Source organism: Numenius arquata, chromosome Z (genome assembly GCF_964106895.1).
Source record: "Numenius arquata chromosome Z, bNumArq3.hap1.1, whole genome shotgun sequence".
NCBI lineage: Eukaryota > Metazoa > Chordata > Aves > Charadriiformes > Scolopacidae > Numenius > Numenius arquata.
Genome location: NC_133616.1, coordinates 2,757,955 through 2,778,196, shown reverse-complemented (window position 1 = coordinate 2,778,196; position 20,242 = coordinate 2,757,955). Strand labels below are relative to the sequence as shown.

The 20,242-nt window shown below is 46.4% G+C and overlaps 1 protein-coding gene across 1 annotated transcript in view; it reads right to left on the bottom strand.

Moving 5' to 3' along the window:
* Positions 1-5,738: 5,738 nt before the first annotated feature.
* The window catches only part of LOC141477185 (unconventional myosin-Vb-like), a 170,368-nt gene continuing 155,864 nt past the window's right edge, over positions 5,739-20,242 (bottom strand). The window contains exons 31-40 of the mRNA XM_074166272.1: positions 19,991-20,189; positions 18,788-18,881; positions 17,211-17,354; positions 15,510-15,661; positions 12,424-12,513; positions 9,815-9,965; positions 7,911-8,196; positions 6,902-7,076; positions 6,054-6,134; positions 5,739-5,891 (exon numbers count right to left, since the gene is read on the bottom strand). Of these exons, the coding sequence (XP_074022373.1) occupies positions 5,739-5,891; positions 6,054-6,134; positions 6,902-7,076; positions 7,911-8,196; positions 9,815-9,965; positions 12,424-12,513; positions 15,510-15,661; positions 17,211-17,354; positions 18,788-18,881; positions 19,991-20,189 (1,525 nt within the window). The remainder of the gene's footprint in view (positions 5,892-6,053; positions 6,135-6,901; positions 7,077-7,910; positions 8,197-9,814; positions 9,966-12,423; positions 12,514-15,509; positions 15,662-17,210; positions 17,355-18,787; positions 18,882-19,990; positions 20,190-20,242) is intronic.

Here is a 20,242-nt window from a genome sequence, read left to right as displayed (position 1 = left end):
GCGGCCGGGACCGGGCCGAGCAGCCACGGCGTTGACCGAGTTCGGCGGGACCGGTGAGGAACCGGGGAAGGCACCTGAGACCCGCTGACGAACTGCAGGGGCGGTCCCGGGAGCCCTGAGGGCCGCTGCCCTCCTCCCTGGAGCGAAGTGACCACCCTGAGGGCAGCTCCCCTCACTCCCAGGGCAAAGTCACCCCCCTGAGGGCTGCTCCCTTCCTCTCCAAGGCAAAGTGACCACCCTGAGGGCAGCTCCCCTCCTTCCTGAGGCAAAGTGACCCCCTGAAGGCATCTCCCTTCACTCCTGGGGCAGTTACCCCCTGAGGGAAGCTCCCCGCCCTCTTGGGGTGAAGCCACCCCCCTGAGGGCATCTCCCCTCATTCCTGGGGCAAAGTGACCCCCTGAGGGCATCTCCCCTCCTTCCCGGGGCAAAGTCACCCTCTGAGGGCATCTCCCCTCAATCCTGGGGCGGTCACCCCCCCTCAACTCCTCATCTGGTGTTTTAATGGAAGTTTGTACCCTGATCTTCTTCACAGCCCATGCCTGGCCCAGCACTGCCCCCATTTTCCAGCTTTCCAACCTTTCTGGACTTGGATGGAGAAGACAGAAGACTTGGATGGCCTTGCCATGTCCCCTGTCCATTGCAATCTCCCCGGCTCTGCAGAGGGGATCCACAAAAACCACCTTTCAAAGCTCTGCTGGTTAAAAATGCATGTTGAGGTACAATTTCTGCATGTAAAACCTTTAGTGGAACCATTCAGACTGTCTGGCAGGAGATGGGAGGATCAATACAGAAATCGGTATAAAATCTTTATTTCGTGTACAAATTAAAGTCGTCGTATGTCTTCACTGATGCAATTTTAATTTGTATAAATTTTCCAGAAGAAAAAAACGTTTCCCTGTGAACCATCTCATTTTTGATTCATATCTTTCGACTGCTTTCCCTACATAATTCCCATGACTTAGGTTCAGCCTCGTGCAACTTTGTCTTTAAAAAAAGCAGAGGGTTTTACTATATTTTTAGATATATATTATATATAGATTTACTATATTTTCTCTCCCTGCCATTGACTTGCACAGGGGTTGACGCTGCATCTCCTCTTCTCCGTTCATTTGCAATGGTCTTCGAGGCCGTAAAACTCCCCACTCTAATTGGTTTCTAATTAGCTCACGATATTTAAGCACCTCTGGCATTAAGTTATAACTTCTGAAGCTTTCAAAAGCCCTAAGTGAAAGCTTTCAGACTTGTTTGTCTTTGTAAAATACGTTGTAATTTTTAAATAGAAATGTTTCCAATATACAGAAGCGTTGAAAGGTGTATTTTTACATTCCCAGTTTTGACCAAAAGTCACAATTTCTTCAAAAGTGTTTATTTCACAAATTTCTTTATCCACAGCTGAATATTACAGTGACTATTACAAGCATATTTTTTTTTTCTATAAACAAAGGTGTAGTTTACAGATTTGTTCAAAATGGAAAAATATTTTATAAGCAGTAGTATTTCATCTACAGTATTCACTCCTGTATATCATTCAACTTCTTCGAGAGCAGCTATACCTTCTGCTTGTTAAGGTAATGAGACTTCCCAATTCCCCCCCCCCCCCCCAAAGCCCCCAAACAAAGAAACAAAACGAACATTGCACTGTAGCAGCACTTTTTTTTTTTTTTTTTGATAATTTGGTGTGGGTTTTTCTTCTAATTTCAACTTAATTTGAAAGTCTTTGGCCACTGGCATTTACATTTTGAAATAAATTGTATAGTCACTGGGGAATACGTCCTCTGGATTGTTTTACTTAACATACTTTCTACCTTGCTAGAATTTATTTCAAGAAAAAAATAATATATCCATTTATGACTGCAATATTTATCTGAATCAATAAAGTCAGAGGGAAAAGGTAGGTCATGCAATTCATTTTAATTAGGTTGCATTTATATGCAAGAGCAAAATGTTAATTTTTCAGTTAAATATGGTCTGAAATACTAAGTTTGAACAGGTTTTGTTCATTTACTGTTGAAAATGGAGGAAACGTTGTTTCAAGTGCAGCTTTTTCACTTGCATCTTTTGCAAATCAGGTATGTGGGGGGTCATAATATTGCAAAGACTTTAGGTGGTGGCGTGATTTCAGTGTTTAAGGAGAGATAACCACTCCATAATGCTTAAAATCTGCAACGTGCCCACCTTTTGTTGCTGTTTCACCCATAAAACAAATCCTTTTAGATAGAGTGGAACAAATTGTATGAGCAAAAAACATTTATGCTGTAAGATTGCATAAATTCAGTCTTGAGGTCTAATTCGACAGTCAACTACTACACAACAGCTTTCCCAGCCAAAAGATGAGCAACCGCAGCTACAAAATGCCAATAAAAGAAAAAAAGAAGACAAAAAAAAAGCAATTTTTTAGTGAAAATGAAGGGTGCACGTTGTTATGGAAGCTTTTAATAGCTCAGATAGCCCATGCCTGAACTCGCCTTTGAAGTGTTGGTTTCATAGTGCTGGTTGTTTGCGTGATTTAGGTTTTTTGGGGGGGTTCTTTTTTAATTATTTTTTTTATTATTATTATTATTCCCAATAGTGCTTTTCTGAGATAACATTATACACGCAAAAATCAGTATGGGTCCTAGTTTCCTAGGAGCTCCAAAGTTTTTTTGCAGACTTCCTCGGAGTGAGATTTTATAAGCAGTTTTATAAATCCACAGCAACTTTTTTTGGTGACAGAACAATAAAAATATTCCCACATTTTAACGTTCGTTTCAGAGAAACAGTGGTTGAGAAGTCCGTTACCTTAGTAACAGCGAAAGGCACACAGTGGGAAAACACTCAACTTAATAATCAATATTTAAAAATAAAAGAGAGAGCTGGAAAACATCCAGCTTTCTCAAAGCCGTGCTTTGTGCTAGATTTGCTTTTCAAACAAAGAAGTGTCAATCGGAGGAAAGAAAGGCGTGTTTGAGCATAGCAATTTAAGAAAAATTAACATTTAAAACCAAATTTTTAAAATTGCTAACAGAAAAAAAACAACGTATGTTAAAGATATTTCATACAGAGTCCTCTTCCAGATGGATGTTAATGGATAAATTACATTATGACAGATCAAGACGTCCCAGTTCCTGTCTATAGGTACCAAGAGTTTTTAAGAAAGTCTCTTTGTTGTAGGTATAAATTACGGTCCTGAAAATGCCAGTGAAAAGACCGTTGTCCCCTAGAAGAAGAGCATTAACCGCATTTTATAATTACCATCAGCGACAAAAATCGTCGCGGAAAGAGGATTCTGCAGCAACCTGTCATTTAGCCTGAACCATAAGCTTTGGGAATTTGTACTCTGAATAATTCACATCGGAGAGAGGTAGAGACCAGAAGAGCCTGAGAGGAAAATTCTGGCTTAAGGTGAATTCTGAGAAATAGCACTATGTTAAAACCACCAACATTCTGCTTTGAATTGTTTTTTTAAACCGTGATGACTACTGTAGGGTGGGAAATGGGGATAAGATATAATTTTAAAAAATTTAATTCGGAGTACGGCAAAAAAAAACCCCATTCATTTGCAAACGTGACAAAAAGAGGTAGGTACCATAAATAAAAAGACCGTAGCTGAGCAAGTGGCAGAAAAGCGTGGGCTTGTTGGGCAGGGACAGCAAAAGGGTGGCCTTGTCCTTATGGTACGTGAAGGGGACGTGAAGGCACTACTGAATACACGCAGTAGATGCAAACGCCGCAGGACTGTGGTTTGGAGGTAGTGCTGGTACTATACGAGCCATAAATTTTCTGCTATAATTAGTCGGGTGATGGTTAAGAGGAAAAGACAACTTCTCCCTAGGGAATGGCCTTCAGTCTGTCCTTCACTGGGAACAGCCCTAATAAACCACAGTCCGTTTGAAACAAGGGATTCACCCACCGGCACAGACCTGTATAAATCATAGCACTCCATTTTTTTTCTTTAAAAATGTGCTTTTGGATAGTAATATACATATATAGTACATACAGGACTATTACAGTTTGTATATACATAGATTATATACATGTATATATGTCAAATGTATATGGGTCATGTATATAGGTCAAAACATGCTCCTTATCGAAAAAGGTGACTGCGGCATGGCGGGGTTTAGAGTATCTTAGAGTATCTTAATTTTAGAGTATCTTAGAGTATCTTAATTTTAGAGTATCTTAATTTAAGAGACTTCGCACTTTAATTTTCTATTAAATTTTCTATTTTGATCCTCTGAGCAGACAGGGGGCCTGGTCCTAAATTTGCTGGTTTGGGGCAGAAGCATCGCCGCTGGGAACCCGTTGCCATCAGGATCATCGTAGAGCATCCCTCAGCCTCGGGAACCCACCTTGTCCCCTGCTCAGAGAGGAGAGCGGCTCCGCAGGAACTCAGAATTCAACCTATCCCGCTAAGTACCAAGAAGAAAATCAATGACTGCATCTACCTGGTGAGGTCAGAGGCTTGGTTTGTTTTAATCTATAAATTAGGTAAGAAAAAAAATCCTAACGGAATTTGAATTGATTGCAATTATTCGTTTCAGGTTGTTGTAGACAAAGAGTTTGCGTTCACTCTTGGCTTACGTTACTGACACACCGTCTTACAAATTTTTTTGTGTTAAAACATCCCATTGCTTATCCCTTCCCTTTTGTTTTAAATTATTATTATTATTAAAGTATTCTTCGTTTATCTAAGCCCTGTATTTACACGACCGGTAAAATTTTGGGTGGCTGTTGAACCGAATAAGAATTTTTCGATGGATCGCTATGGCTGAACGCAAGTAGGACTGGGGACGCGGTGATTAAACTGGGTTGCCTCAACACATCTTACCTACGTCTGAGATTCCGATAGAGGCCACGTTGAGGGGTCTGAGAACCTCGATAGCCACTGCATGAGAGTTTTTAGCCTTTTAAAAGCACAGGGCAAGCCAAGAGGAGGGTTGAGGACGATGCTCGTCTGTACTAGAAGCGGGAGGCCCGAGGCAGTCCCTTGTCTCGAGATGATTTCATTAAGACAAAACCTTCGCAAGTCACTAATGCCAATTTGGGAACAGAAGAAAAGTCCAAACCGCCAACTTATTTGAATTCCCATGAAGTGGATGCGCTGGATGTAGTGAGGAGGAGCAACGGCATTTCTCAAACAACAGAATTAGCGACAAATTCCACATGGGTGGAAAACAAGCAGCATCCGAGCCCGTTACCTTAACCGGTGTGATAAATACGTGCTTGGCACCTTCTGCAATTTACCTTCTCAGCTCACTATCAAGAACAAGAGGCAGAATTGTACGTCCCGTTATTAATACACACAAACCCACCCGCCTATTAGACAAACCACACGTCCTTCAAGGCAGCGTAAGTGTCTCAGATTTTGTTTTCGATGTAACTGTCATTTCTTCATAGACACTTTATGAAGATCAAAGGAAGTTGTCTCCCACTCACCGTTCTTTTTTTCGTAGTGGCTTTTGGAGATGATTGTGGGCTTTGAACTACGTCAACATAAAATCAAGCAGTAAAAAATAAATCTACATTTCAAGTATCCTTATTCTCAGCTGCAAATTACCAAAAAAAAAAAAAAAATAATCACATACAGATCAGTCTCTTTTTTACTGTACATTTTAGCATCCGTTTATTACTGTGTATCGGTTCTTCCATCAACCTGTTTGGTCCATATTTGAAGAGCTCCTTAAGTGCCTTTCATGATTTTTCTTTCTTCGCCAGAGGTCTCTGGGTAGGAGAGGGTGGGCTTAATTACGCTTTCTTCAGACTTTATTGAGAAATTCCAAGTTGAGAGAAGCGGGGAGATGAATCGAATCCATGGTTATGGAGGATGGGTTGAAGGGGAACAAAACGGGGAACATGTGCTTGAAGTCTAACAGCAGCTGCGGAGGGTCGTTCCGCTCCTGCAAGTGCGTCTGTGAGAGGGGCGGGAGAAGAAAACACATTTAGTATCGGTTGTTGCCTTTTCTTTGCTTTCGTCACGTTTAACATCATCAAAGGGTTAAGAATGCAGACAATTTTAGAGATATTGCAAAAATCAATAACTATCTCCTCCGCTTTCCAGCCCTTTCATTTACCTGGATGTCTCGTATGAAAGCTACTGTCACACGCTCTTCAAACTCATTCACAGGAGTGTAGAGATTGAGTATCTTTACAATCTGTTGAAAAACAAAATAGGATCAGACAGTCAAGAGACGCCAAACTTTTCCAGAATACAAAGCATCACTAACAGTTCATCTTGACGCGGCCCTAACAAGTCTCCCGTGACACTACGGAGAAGCAGAAGTAGCCCAAGTATCATCCCGGCGTTCCTTTGCCTGCTGAAAGGGATGGTAAGGCCTCTAGGGACCTGTCAAAGTCACTTCTTACGGCAAACGTTTGTAAAATGGGAAGAGAATTGAACAGATTTATACAGGGATTCCACTCGGTTGGCACATGGGCGACCACTTCCCAGTACTTCTGATGTCACCTCTACAACACTTCTCATGCTACCTCAACTCCTGCTCCTCCCCTATCGCCCCTTCAAGAACACGTTCTAAATGGAGATACAGCAGAAAGGATCCCCGAGAATCACTGGAGATCACTCACACCTCTCGCTTCTTCCTTCCTACCACATTATCAAACTAAGGCCAGGCAATCCAGCAGCAAAGAAGGTGAACTCCACTCCTTCTGGAACGGAGTCTCAAAGTTTAAGGTTGGATCCCGCCAGCCTGGATGGGCAATTCTCAACCTCCTGCACCAAATCTGAGTCCTTGCTGGGCATCCTGCAGACCTACCCTGGCAAAAGACAATCAGTGGGTTTAAAATCCCAAGTGTCTGACTTATTCCATGAACTCCTCAGGGCTGGGTTTCATCTTGGAACGTTTCTTTCCCACTCCTTTAATTACCAGTACCCTCTGGTGTAAATCTCTGCCCTGCTCCCCACCTGCTGCGTGGTGAGGGACGTGCACAAGGAGCAGATGGCTTCGGCGTCTTCTGAGGTTTTCTTCTTCAGCTGCAGAAGCTGCGCCGCCTGGATCAAGGGCTCCAAGGTTTGCGCTGCTCCGCTCTGCTGCAGGTTCTTCCCACGCAGCCACTCCTCCAGCTGGCTTATGTTGAACCTGGGCAAGCAGGCGAGATAAGACGTGAGCCGGGAGCCGAGAGATAAGACGTAGCATCTCAAAAACCCTCTAAGGAGACTCAAATGTTGCAGTGCTTCTATGTGAGGCTTTTCGTGATACGCACGGCAAGAGACAACCAGACCAAAGCTTAACACTCAACAACCCAAAGCAAAACTTGTACTCGATGTACCTTAGAAATAGATGAGCCACGTTAAGAGCTGAACAGCACAAGGGATGTGCTTTTCTACAGCACTCAGCTACGTTCAAGTTTCAAAAGTCAATTAAAATTAAGCTTTTAAATGCTAACGAAACCCTGCAAGGTACCCAACTACCTTTGAAAATATCTACCCAAGAAATGCCTTTGCCTGTGCCCGCTCCCAGGCTCAAGGGGAACAGGCAAAGGATCCACCATGGGAAGAGGAGAGGGTAGTAAAAGAAGGTTTAAATCATTTACACCGAGAAGTAAGTTGATACATTTTTATGCCGGGGCTGAGAATTATTCACGACCCCTTTCTGGCAGGTTTGCACTAGGTGACCTTTCTAATTTCAGTCCTTATTACAACACTGTGCTAAGACAGCGATGGGAACAGACATAAGGAAGAAATATTTTACGCTGAGGGTGGTGAGACCCTGGCCCAGGTTGCCCAGAGAAGCTGTGGCTGCCCCATCCCATTCAAGACCAGGTTGGAGGGGGCTTTGAGCAACCTGGTCTGGTGGGAGGTGTCTCTGCCCAGGGCAGGGGGTTGGAACTCAATGATCTTTAAGGTTCCTTCCAACTCAAACCATTCCGTGATTCTATGGCAGGTACATCACTTCCCCAAGCCCATGTCCCACCTCAGCTGCATCCCCGTGCTCCACGAGCAGACATCCTTCCTCAGCAGGAGGTTGTTCAGGGCCACCGCATTGATCACGTAGAAGAGCTGCTTGAAGACCTGCTGTATGATCTCCGGGTCCAGGCCCTGGTCACACATGATGCTGTGGAACGCGTTCAGCTGGCGAATGATTGCCTCTAAGCTGTAGGAGCTGTCGCCATCTGCCATGCTGGAGGAGCGATTCCTGTAGCCCATTGGTTTGACACCAGAAAGACCTTGGATACTCTCATTTTCCAACACTGCAGACACTGAAAAAGGAAGAAAAATGAGCTAAAAAAAGCTTGAATCCACCTGTTGGTGATGGGAGGTAAGAAATGCTCCTTTATGGGCCGTCACAAATTGCAGCAGTGTCAAAGTGATGCGACGTGATGGATGTTGGAAGGTCTGAAAAGGAGGACAGATCCATGAATTGCTGGTTTATTGTGATAATATGAAATAGTTGATGTGTGAGATCACACTTTTTTCCCCACTCGTTGTCACTACACAGAAATCACTTGCCATCCTGCAGAAACTGGGAACACCTCTCCTTTAAGCTGTAATCAATTCTCCCTCTATGCCCACCGCAGAGCCTTAGATTCTGCAGTTAAAGTGATTAATTGGCTCGAAGGATGGGGAGAAATGAAGATAGATTAAAAGTAATAAAATTCTTAACAGCCTGACTAACTGACAGAGGAACAGGACAACCTTCTGCAAAGAGCAGGAGGTACCTGCAGCGGTGGTAGGAAGTGACGCCGTTGGATACAGCCAGAATTTGTGCAATGACATTTGGAGGGCAAAGAAAAAGAGTCCCAGAGATAGAGGAGCCCAGGCTGGGAGCTCAAGGAAAATACCAGCAGCTAAAAAATAGAAAGCTCTGAGAAAATTAAGCTCTGAGCCCCTCAATTAGCTTAGGGAGAAGGACAGATTTAGCTGAGGAGGTAACTCTTCTCATACTGACTCACCCTTGCAAAACAAGGTCTTTATTAATCTCTTTTTCCACTTCCCAATTCTCTCCTCCCTCGTAATGTGCATTTTCAGCAATAAAAAGCTTAACCATGAACCTGGGCTGGAGGGGAACGCTGTTCTATGGACCCACCAGCACCTCTGTCCCTTCAACAGAAAGGAAGGAGATACTTTCTATCATGGGGGAAGTCATCCTCCCCCTCTACTCCGCCCTGGGGAGGCCCCATCTGGAGCACTGGGTCCAGTTCTGGGCTCCCCAATTCAAGAAGGACAGGGAACTGCTGGAGAGGGGACAGCAGAGGGCTACAAAGATGATGAGGGGCCTGGAGCATCTCTCTGATGAGGAAAGACTGAGAGACCCGGGGCTGTTCAGCCTGGAGAAGAGAAGAAGACTGAGAGAGGATCTCATCAATGCTGAGCAATATCTAAAGGGCGGGTGGCAAGAGGACAGGGTCAGGCTCTTCTCAGTGGTGCCCAGGGACAGGACAAGGGGCAACGGGCACAAACTGGAACATGGGAAATTCCATCTCAACATGAGGAGGAACTTCTTCACTTTGAGGGTGGCAAAGCCCTGGAAGAGGCTGCCCGGGGAGGTGGTGGAGTCTCCTTCTCTGGAGACATTCAAACCCCACCTGGACACGTTCCTGTGGAACCTGCTCTGGGTGGACCTACTTTGGCAGGGGGTTGGACGAGATGACCTCCAGAGGTCCCTTCCAACCCTTGCCATTCTGTGATTCTGTGACCTGCTCCAAACCAAGAGGTTTTTGGCAAAATATGCCTCTCTACCGACTGCAGGCTTTTCTTTTGGGGAGAAGTTACGCTTAGATCTGTACAAAGGTCTGGAAAAAACACTCAAGAGTAGCTAAATAGACAAAAAAGGCAAACAAAGAAACCCTCCTAAAAGCTAATGTGCTGTGAACTTACCGATCATGGGTTGGAGTATGCCCTCTGCTATCTTAATGAGCTGCTGGTAGATCTGGATGGAGAGGTGGCTCAGCACCTGGCGGTACTCGGTCAGGTCAAAGTTCTTCAGACAGTGCTCGTTCTGCTTCGGCGTGTTTTGCGTCATGAAACCCTGCACGGGAGAAGATAAAAACACCCGGTTTCGTTATTCCGCCTCTTTATAGTCAGGTAAAATCGCTGTATTAAAAAAAATAAAAATAAAAATAGAGTACAATATATCCAGGGGTTACCAAAGTACATTTTTAGACTCTATTATGGAAAAAGAACAAGATTCATAAATCACCTTTTGATTTACTCGGCTGTTTGCTCATAAATTATTACCAGGGGCTGCTTTTTGAAGAAAAGCATCATTAAGCAACAAGGTTTTTCATTTTAGCTTTAGCAAGGAGCAACATTTGTCCTAATTGCAATATATAAATATATATATATATATGAACTAGAAAATAACATTTCAGCCCCTGAGATACTTTTTTTTAGCTATTTGTTTATCCCGGTGAGTTGCAGTTATTTATGGGAAACCAAATATTTTGAGATTAAAATATTAGAAAATGAAAAAAAAAAAAATGATAACCACACGCTAATTATTTTTTTGATTATTATTAATTCTTTACACAATTTCAAACAGATCTGGAGTTCGGAAATCTCTCCAAGGAACTGAATTTATTCCCTGCCTTTTGCTGAAGGAGCAGCTGGTCTCTGATCCTGCAAAATGGATGCTCTAAGCCCTGAGTTTGCTGGAAGTGATCTTACTTAATTTTGTAATTAACACAGCCGCTTTAATTGCCTCTTCATATGGGCTTATCAAGTTGCTGTCAAAATGAGGACTAGCACATTTAATTTTTTTTTTTTGGTGTTTGCTGACCAGCAAAACGCAAAAGCCACAAAATGTACAATTTGAGTTGACTTCAGAATTTGTCATTTTTTCCCGACTACTGAAAGAGTCTCATGCTCCTTGTGCCGCAAGATTGCATTTAATTTGGGATTTAATTTTATACCCACTTTCTTAAAAATAGCTTGATTTTCAAACTACAGAAAACAGTATTTTGGAAGCTGCTCAGAATGATTTTTTTCCCCCCTCTGGTTTTTTTTTTTTTTTTTTTTGCACCAAATTATCAACGGAATTTGAAAACAGCTGCTTCATTTAACACAATAAATCATGGCAAAGAATGTAAAATTTAAGTTTGGAGGGTTTTTTTCTTATCCTGCTGGTTTTCTGGGGAGGATTTTCTTTAATGTTGTTATCCAGGCAGAAGAGGGCAAAAAGGAGCATAATTATTAGTAAATATTATCTAAATTCTTTTTCTTTTTAATTTAAATCTTGAAAAGTCCAGCGCTGAGGTTTTACACACCGGTCGTTATCTTGTGAATGACCTGAAGAGTTAATTTGATTCCATGTAAGTCCTTTTTTTTTCTTTATTTTTAAAGATTGATCGCTCGATATATCTAACGCAAATCAAGACTGCCCAGAGAAGCTGTGGATGCCCCATCCCTGGGAGCATCCAAGACCAGGCTGGATGGGGCTTTGAGCAACCTGGTCTGGTGGGAGGTGTCCCTGCCCATGGCAGGGGGGTTGGAACTCGATGATCTTTAAGGTCCCTTCCAACCCAAACCATTCTGTGATTCTATGATAAATGAGAAATGACATCATTTGCCTCCTCTGAAAATTTTAATACCCAGAACATACGGCTCTGGGGATGGCAGCGTGCAACGTACTTCAGAGGACTGTGATGATCTGATTTTATCGGAAGGGATCGGCTTTAATAAAACCTATTTCGACTTCTGAAATATTACTGACGTGGCAAAAAACGAGAGGATTCCTTTCCCAAATCTTACGTTATGATTATGCATTTTGGCTCTCTCAAAGTGCAGTTACTTTGAACTAGTTGAACAGGACAGGAAAAAATTAAGCAGTAGAAACGTTCAGAATAAAATTGCAAGATTTGGACCAAGTTTCTCCTGTCTAAAAATCTTGGTTAATGAAAAGCTGTGGGATCTACTAAAAGTGGGACCTACTAAAACCGGGGGGAACAGCTGCCTGAACAGCCTACGAGAAGGAAATCCCCTGTTCAGACAACTCAAAGTGTGTGGTTGGCTGTGAAATTCAAAATATTCTGTTGCGTGTTGTGTTGCAAAGTCCCGGTTTCAACTCTCAAATGTCTTCTCTTGGTGCACCACCCCATGAACCTCTGGTCTAGGTCAGACTAGAGATAAGGAAGATATTTTTACGATGAGGGTGGTGAGACCCTGGCCCAGGTTGCCCAGAGAAGCTGTGGCTGCCCCATCCCTGGAGGAGTTCAAGGCCAGGCTGGACAGGGCTTTGAGCAACCTGGTCTAGTTGAAGATGTCCCTACTCATGGCAGGGTTGGACTAGACGGCCTTTAAAAGTCCCTTCCAACCCAAACCATTCTATGATTCTAGGAGCTGCCTCATGTTATATCCAAATTAACAGAGAAGGAAAACCAGAGATGACCCCATATTGTAGCCAGAGGGAAGCGATGAGACCCAAGGAGACCTGAAGACCCTTCCTGGAGGAACACCTAAATACTCAGTATCAGCAATGACTTCCTTACCGCGTCTCCGCTGTACTGCTTTAAACAGTGCAGGAGGCGACACGTATTCGCCAGCCAAAACGACGTCATCTCAAAATCATCGTTGTGTTTCTGGAGGAGTAAAACGAAAACATGTGAGACCCCCCAACTTCGGTGGGGGATTTTGAGTGGCCCCATCTAGATCATCTAGCCAGCACCACCCCCGGTAGATTTAAACGACCTATTAACGTGCCAAACGGTCATTGCCGCGGAGACCAGCTTCAGGGCAGGTAGGACTGCGCTAGAGAAGGGATCTGCAGCGAAAAGGGCCGACGAGAAGCTCTTTTGGGGGCTTTTTGAAGGTGGGAAAAGCCCTCTGCTTGTACTGGGGGCTGTCAGCTGGTGGGTGGTGCTGCTGAGTGAACCTGGGTGGAGCCACCACCACCCCTGGTTGATCAAGCCACTGGGTTATAAGAAGCCTCAAGGAGGGCAGGCAGACTTCCAGAGGGCTGTGCCGCCATCCAGCGTGACCTGAACAGGCTGGAGAGCTGGGCAGAGAAGAACCTAATGAGGTTCAACAAGGGCAAATGTAGGGTCCTGCACCTGGGGAGGAAGAACCCCAGGCACCAATATAGGTTAGGGATGGATCTTCTGGAAAGCACTACTGAGGAGAAGGATCTGGGAGTCCTGCTGGATAGCAAACTTTCCATGAGCCAGCAATGTGCCCTTGTTGCCAAGAAGGCCAATGGGATCCTGGGCTGCGTAGGGAAGAGTGTGGCCAGCAGGTTGAGGGAGGTCATTCTTCCCCTCTGCTCTGCACTGGGGAGGTCACAACTGGAGCACTGCATCCAGTTCTGGGCTCCCCAGTTCAAGAGAGACAGGGAACTACTGGAGAGAGTCCAACGTAGGGCAATAAGATGATTAAGGGATTGGAGCATCTCCCTGATGGGGAAAGGCTGAGAGAGCTGGGGCTCTTTAGCCTGGAGAAGAGAAGGCTGAAGGGAGACCTTATCTGTGTTTACAAGTACCTAAAGGATGGGCTGAAGGATGATGGAGCTGGACTTTTTTCAGTGGTTCCCAGCGATAGGACGAGGGGCAACGGCCACAAGCTGGAACATGGGAAGTTCCATTTAAATAGGAGGAGAAACTTCTTTCCGGTGAGGGTGCCAGAGCCCTGGAACAGGCTGCCCAGGGAGGTCATGGAGTCCCCTTCTCTGGAGATTTTCAAGACCCGTCTTGATGCAGTCCTGAGTGATGTGCTCTGGGCAACCCTGCTTCAGCAGGGGAATTGGACTAGACGATCTCTAGAGGTCCCTTCCAACTCTGACAATTCCGTGATTCCGTGACTAGTCCCTGGCCACTGAGCACAGAGTGAGCACCCAGTGCTTGTGTGTGTGCCCCGGCGGGTGCCTCAGCCGGCTGCAGTTTGTACGGCAGGGTGCTGAGCCTCTACCAGTGTACGAGGTCAGTTCAGTGCCTCTAAGTGGCCCGGGGGACTAGGGGGCTCATCCCAACTGCCCCTCGAGTCGCAAGGTGTCAGTTGCTTGTAGAGATCCAGCCATGGTTGCTACCCGGTCAAAGGCCGTTGTTAGAAAAGCTGTGGGCAGGGAGGTCCTGCTTAACCAGCTTGATCTCCTTCTACGACCATGTGACCCACCTTCTCGATGCGGAGAAGGCTGTGGACGTTGTCTACCTGGACTTCGGTTAAGGTCTTTGACACCGTCCCCCACAGCGTTCTGGAGAAGCTGGCAAATCATGGCATAGACAAGTGTACTCTTCACTGGGTAAAAAACTGGCTGGATGGCCGTGCCCAGAGAGTTGTGATTAATGGGGTGAAATCCAGTTGGTGGCCGGTCACCAGTGGTGTCCCTCAGGGCTCAGTTTTGGGGCCGGTCTTGTTTAATATCTTTATTGATGATCTGGATGAGGGGATTGAGTGCACCCTCAGTAAGTTTGCAGATGACACCAAGCTAGGTGGGAGTGTTGATCTGCTTGAGGGTCGGAAGGCTCTACAGAGGGATCTGGACAGGTTGGATCGATGGGCCAAGGCCAATGGGATGAGGTTCAATCAGGCCAAGTGCCGGGTCCTGCATTTCGGTCACAACAACCCCAGGCAACGCTACAGGCTCGGGGAAGAGTGGCTGGAAAGCTGCCCGGCAGAAAAGGACCTGGGGGTGTTGGTGGACAGGCAGCTTAACATGAGCCAGCGGTGTGCCCAGGTGGCCAAGAAGGCCAACAGCATCCTGGCCTGTGTCAGGAACAGCGTGGCCAGCAGGACCAGGGAAGCGATGGTGCCTCTGGACTGGGCACTGGTGAGGCCTCACCTCGAGTGCTGTGTTCAGTTCTGGGCCCCTCACTACAGGAAGGACATGGAGCTGCTGGAGCGTGTCCAGAGGAGAGCCACCAAGCTGGTGAGGGGTCTGGAGAACAAGTCATAGGAGGAGAGGCTGAGAGAACTGGGCATGTTTAGTTTGGAGAAGAGGAGGCTTAGGGGGGACCTCATTGCCCTCTACAGCTCCCTGAAAGGAGGGTGTAGAGAGGTGGGTGTTGGCCTCTTCTCCCAAGGGAATAATGACAGGACCAGAGGAAATGGTCTGAAGTTGGGGCAGGGGAGGTTTAGATTAGATATTAGGAAGAATGACTTTCCTGAGAGGGTGGTCAGGCCCTGGAACAGCCTGCCCAGGGAGGTGGTGGAGTCGCCATCCCTGGAGGTATTGAAGAAACGTGTAGACGTGGCACTTCAGGGCATGCTCTAGTGCCCGAGATGGTTGGGTTGTGTCTGTTTGTTGTTTGTTTGTGTGGGTTTCAGTTGGGTTTGGGTTTTTTTTGTGGTTGGACTCGATGATCTCAAAGGTCCCTTCCAACCGTGAGGATTCTGCGATTCTGTGAATCAGGAAGCTCTCGCTCTGCAGATGGCAACTACTAGCCATTTGTTCCCTACAAACTTTTTTGTTTTTCATCTATAAATGCAAACAATTTTATTGCTATGATCATAATTCTCCTTGTTCTTCTACAAAGGGAAGCTACGGGAGTGAGCGGGCTTGGCAATCACTGCGAGAGCTGAATATCACACATTTTTGACCACCCTACACCATCTCAACCCCAAGACGAGAAAAACGGAGACCTACCTTCAGCACTTTCTTAATGCCGTTGATGGTGGAGGTGAGCAAGGAGTGCACTTTCTGGTCATCGTTGATGTAATCCGCGTGCCTGATGCACATGTAGAGGATGTAGGCGGGAAGACAGGGAACAGTAGCAGACACTGCTTGAGGCTTGAGATCTAGAAGGTTTGGGATTGTGGTTTTTTACCAAAAAAATCCTCTTGAAATACACCAACTGCCAGGTGAAGAAGGCAACAGCAGAGCTGGAGACCCAGGCAAACCCCTCTCTTCCCCCAGCCCCGGAGAAGCTGAGATTTCGGCTCTGTAACTCGCATCCCTCGCTGCAGCGTGGACACAGGACCAGAGGTCCAACCAGAGGACAGACGGACCTCCTGGCGCTGGCCAAAGCAGAAGAGCCGCAGCACCAGGGCTTGGGATTCCGCACTGAAGCTTGTGACACTGTGACATTACACTTCAGGGACGCACAAACGCACACAGGTGGCACTAGATCTTCTTTACCGCGAACAAGTCTACCCAAGCAGCACACAAATAACCTCAGAAAAGCTGCCTGAAGCTTTCAGGAATATCTCCCGCAGGTTACAAACCCCCCTGCTCTAAATTCACGATGTAATAAATGACTCTTTCCCTCAAGATAGTGAATCCTAATGGCAGCTGTAGGAATTTCCAGCCTCTAAAGGAAGAGCCCCTCTGAACAGAGGAGCTTCAAAGACCACAGGAATGGGCTATCACTGCTCTTGGAGCACTTTTTTAGATCCTCACCGGCCTCTGCTGGGGTTAGAGAGTGATGGTAAATACTGACACTTAAGAGAAGCACGACTTCTCCAAGAGTGTTGAATAAGGGGATGCTGGCAGCAATTCTCATCGGATCACCCGTTGTAAAAGAACTCAAAAGTTTATTATCCGTTGAAGTTACCACCGAATGTCTCATAAACCAAACTACCTTTGCTCCGTTGCTGCTCAAAATCCCCGGGGTCTGTCCTCTGCTCTCCCCTCCCCATCTATTACCACATCGTACGAAGCTCAGCGAGTTACTGCCTGCTCTAAAAACTGCAGCCTCTTCTTTGCGTCTTCCATTTTTTGCCGTCCCTAAGGGAAGGGCTAGAATTCAGGGAGGGCCACGAAGATGCTCTGAGGGCTGAAGCCCCTCTGCTGTGAGGAAAGGCTGAGAGAGTTGGGGGGGTTCAGCCTGGAGACCTTTGAGCCCCTTCCAGTCCCTCAAGGGGCTCCAGGAGAGATGGGGAGGGACTCTGGATCAGGGAGGGGAGCCATAGGACGAGGGGGAAGGGTTTGACACTGAAAGAGGGGAGATTGAGATGAGATGTGGGGAAGAACTTCTTTGCTGTGAGGGTGGTGAGACCCTCGACCAGGTTGCCCAGAGAAGCTGTGGCTGTCCCATCCCTGGAGGGGTTCAAGGCCAGGTTGGAGGGGGCTTTGAGCAACCTATTCTGGTGGGAGGTGTCCCTGCCCATGGCAGGGGGTTGGAACTGGATGGTCTTCAAGGTCCATTCCAACCCAAACCACTCTGTGATTCTATGATTATACTCATGCTGGTCTTTCAGCTTTACCTACCAAAATTGCTATCACCATAAACGTGCAGCCCCAGGAGGGATGTATTTGAGAAGATCTATTTGTCTATCTTGAGATCTCACGTTTACAAACTCTCCCAGGCAAAAGAAGAAGGAGCCGGGCCCAGAGCAAGTTCCTCACCTGTAATGAGGTTTCGGATGAGGAGTGGCTCGTCTTCTTTATAATATTCCAACATGCCCTGAAAATCTTTCTCCTTCCTCTGGACAGCAACTTGCATGTTCCGCTCGTGCCGACTCCTCTCCGCCGGTACCGTGGCCTGGGACGCTGTGAAGAGAAAAGAGCGTGAAAGGTGGTACCTGGTGCTGGAGAACTCTTCACGTCCTCCATTGGCCTTAGAGCAGACACCAGGTCGAAGCGTTATATATTAAATTTCCGATAATGTTATCAGCTTCGACGGACTTTGAAAAATATAAAGAACCAGGTCTTGAATTACCAGCCGGGAGTAGTTCTGACTCTCAATGAAAGATGCGAGTGCCAAAGTTGGACCTAAGGAGGACTAGATGAAGTCATTTTCTACTTTCCAAGGAGCCGCAGGCTAGAAAGTAATAAACCTACGGGAAGCTTTTTAGTGTATCATTTTCACGGGGGGGGGGGGGGGGTGGGGGTGGAAAATAGCCGGGCAATGAAAGAAAAACCTAAGCGTCACACCTTGCGGCTGGCTGTAAAGCTGAAGAACTTGCGGTGGCACATCATGGAGCGTTGTGCTTCCGTAAAAGTTTAATAAAACGGGAGAGACCAGAAGTACCGCAGTGAACAGCAGCCCTGCTGCGTGTAGATTCCACTGACAGGGACCAGCTGTGCCAGCTGCGGAAACCCTCCAGTTATTTGAGCTTAATTTCACTTAATGCTTAGTCGTCAGAAATCAGCTCACGAGAACAAGGTTGTGTGATTAATCACGGCATCTCCAGAGAACGGAGAAGCTCCCTCTATCCAACGCAGAGGTCACGGCTGAGGGGTTTTCTGATCACGTAGCGATAGGACGAGGGGAGAAGGGTTTGACACTGAAAGAGGGGAGATTGAGATGAGATGTGGGGAAGAACTTCTTTGCTGTGAGGGTGCTGAGACCCTGGCCCAGGTTGCCCAGAGAAGCTGTGGCTGCCCCATCCCTGGAGGGGTTCAAGGCCAGGTTGGAGGGGGCTTTGATCAACGTGGTCTGGTGGGAGGTGTCCCTGCCCAGGGCAGGGAGGATGGAACTCAATGATCTTTAAGGTCCCTTCCAACCTGAACCATTCCATGATACAAATATATTTTAATCCTAAATGGTTTAATCCCTCTTGATCCTGCCAGCCACTGGTCCCTCAATATCTCTGCTTGGGTCACGGCACTGACAGCAATGAAAACAACAAGGTTTCTTAAATACCCTCCGAACCCAGCATCAGACCAACGCCTCCAGCAAGCCCTCACCCTCCATCCTCTCTTCGGCGACCCTCTTCCAGATTTACCACGTTAACAAACTAAAGCCACAGCAGCGCAGCTGTACTCGCTCCCTGGCAGCCTAAGCATGACCCAAGGAGCTTCGTTTGGACTTCCCATACCCTGTTGTCACGCCAACGATGAGCTCAGCGCTAGTTCAGTGCCAGAAGGAGCAAAGTCTTACTTTAATAGAAAGAAAAAGAGAAAAACCTGCAATTCTCCAAGACTGGCCAAAGAAGAGAAACCAGAGGGCCTTTCCCCCACCCCACCAACAGCCAAGTCACCTTCAAAATCTTGGACCTTCTTCATGTAAATCTTCAGCTGCTTCTTCAGCTTCTTTTCATTCTTTTCCAACTTCTCCAGCAGTTCTTTAAGATCCTGAAAAACAAGATGCATCGGGTTAAAAACAAACAAACAAACAAACAAACAAACAACAAACCAACCATAAAACAACCCAAAACCAACTGATTTGGGGTGAGTTTGAGGTCGGAGTCACTCGGTAGCCTGGTCTAATGTACCACCACTGCAGGGTGTGAGCATCTTGGTACGAGAAGAGCCAACATCCATCACTGCAAAGAGTGTGGATGTTGTGTCCCTGCTTTTTCCAGAAGCAGGCAATACTCACAACACACCCCCTAAAGCAGTGCCGGCTGTTAATCACATTTCATAATCATATTTCATAATAATCATATTATTTAGATGCTAAAGCTGCTGAGAAAGGCAAGGAGACCTCACCTGTACTTAAGGAGGGACCAGTGTTCACTCCAGACCTTGCAACACCGACGTAGGAGGTGAAAAGGGGAAAATTGATGATCGGCCAGGACAACTTTTTGGAGTGGGAACTGCCCCCCGAATTCCCCAAAAATGCAGCTAAAAAAAATTGTGTTGTCTTTGTGCATAATTATGGAGTATGGGGTACCCAGCAACTTCAGCGATCTCATTTCATAGGCACTGCCACAAAGTAGGTAGGCTTAAAAATAATAACAATTAAAAAAATAAAATACCTAGAGAGTCACAAGGGTCATAAAGCCACTGAACAACGGTTCAAGGCCAAGTACCAACGCTCCCAAACGCACCAGTGGGAGATACTGAAGGAGCGATAGGAGGAGTGGGAATGGTTTTGAACTGAAAGAGGGGAGATTGAGATGAGATCTGGGGAAGAACTTCTTTGCTGTGAGGGTGGTGAGAGCCTGGCCCAGGTTGCCCAGAGAAGCTGTGGCTGCCCCATCCCTGGAGGGGTTCAAGGCCAGGTTGGAGGGGGCTTTGAGCAACCTGGTCTGGTGGGAGGTGTCCGGGGGTGGAACTGGATGGTCTTTAAGGTCCCTTCCAACCCAAAACATTCTATGATTCTATGATCTTGCAGAGAGTTTAGGAGGGGTAGAAGAGACCCAAGCGCCTTCTCCTCCCTTTCAACATTTCCTCTCCTTTCTCCCAACCTGGGTTTCTTTTCCTCTTCCCTGGGGTGGGTTTTCAGGACAGTTTCTTACCAGATTTTCATTGGTGAGACGTGTAATTTCTTGCTGAAGCCCAAACTCCACCTGAGCCTCTGGAGACAGCTGCAGGGTCTGCAGGAAAGCCTGCTGTTGTTTCTCCATCTCTTCTTTCATCGCGTCCACCTCGTTCTTCAGAGCTTCTACCTCCTCCTCGTGCTCTCTTCTCTGCTCCTGGAGCTGGGCTTCCAGCAACCTGAGAAAAGGACCATATCTGTGATCAGGATCAGCCTGTGATTTTGGCATCGC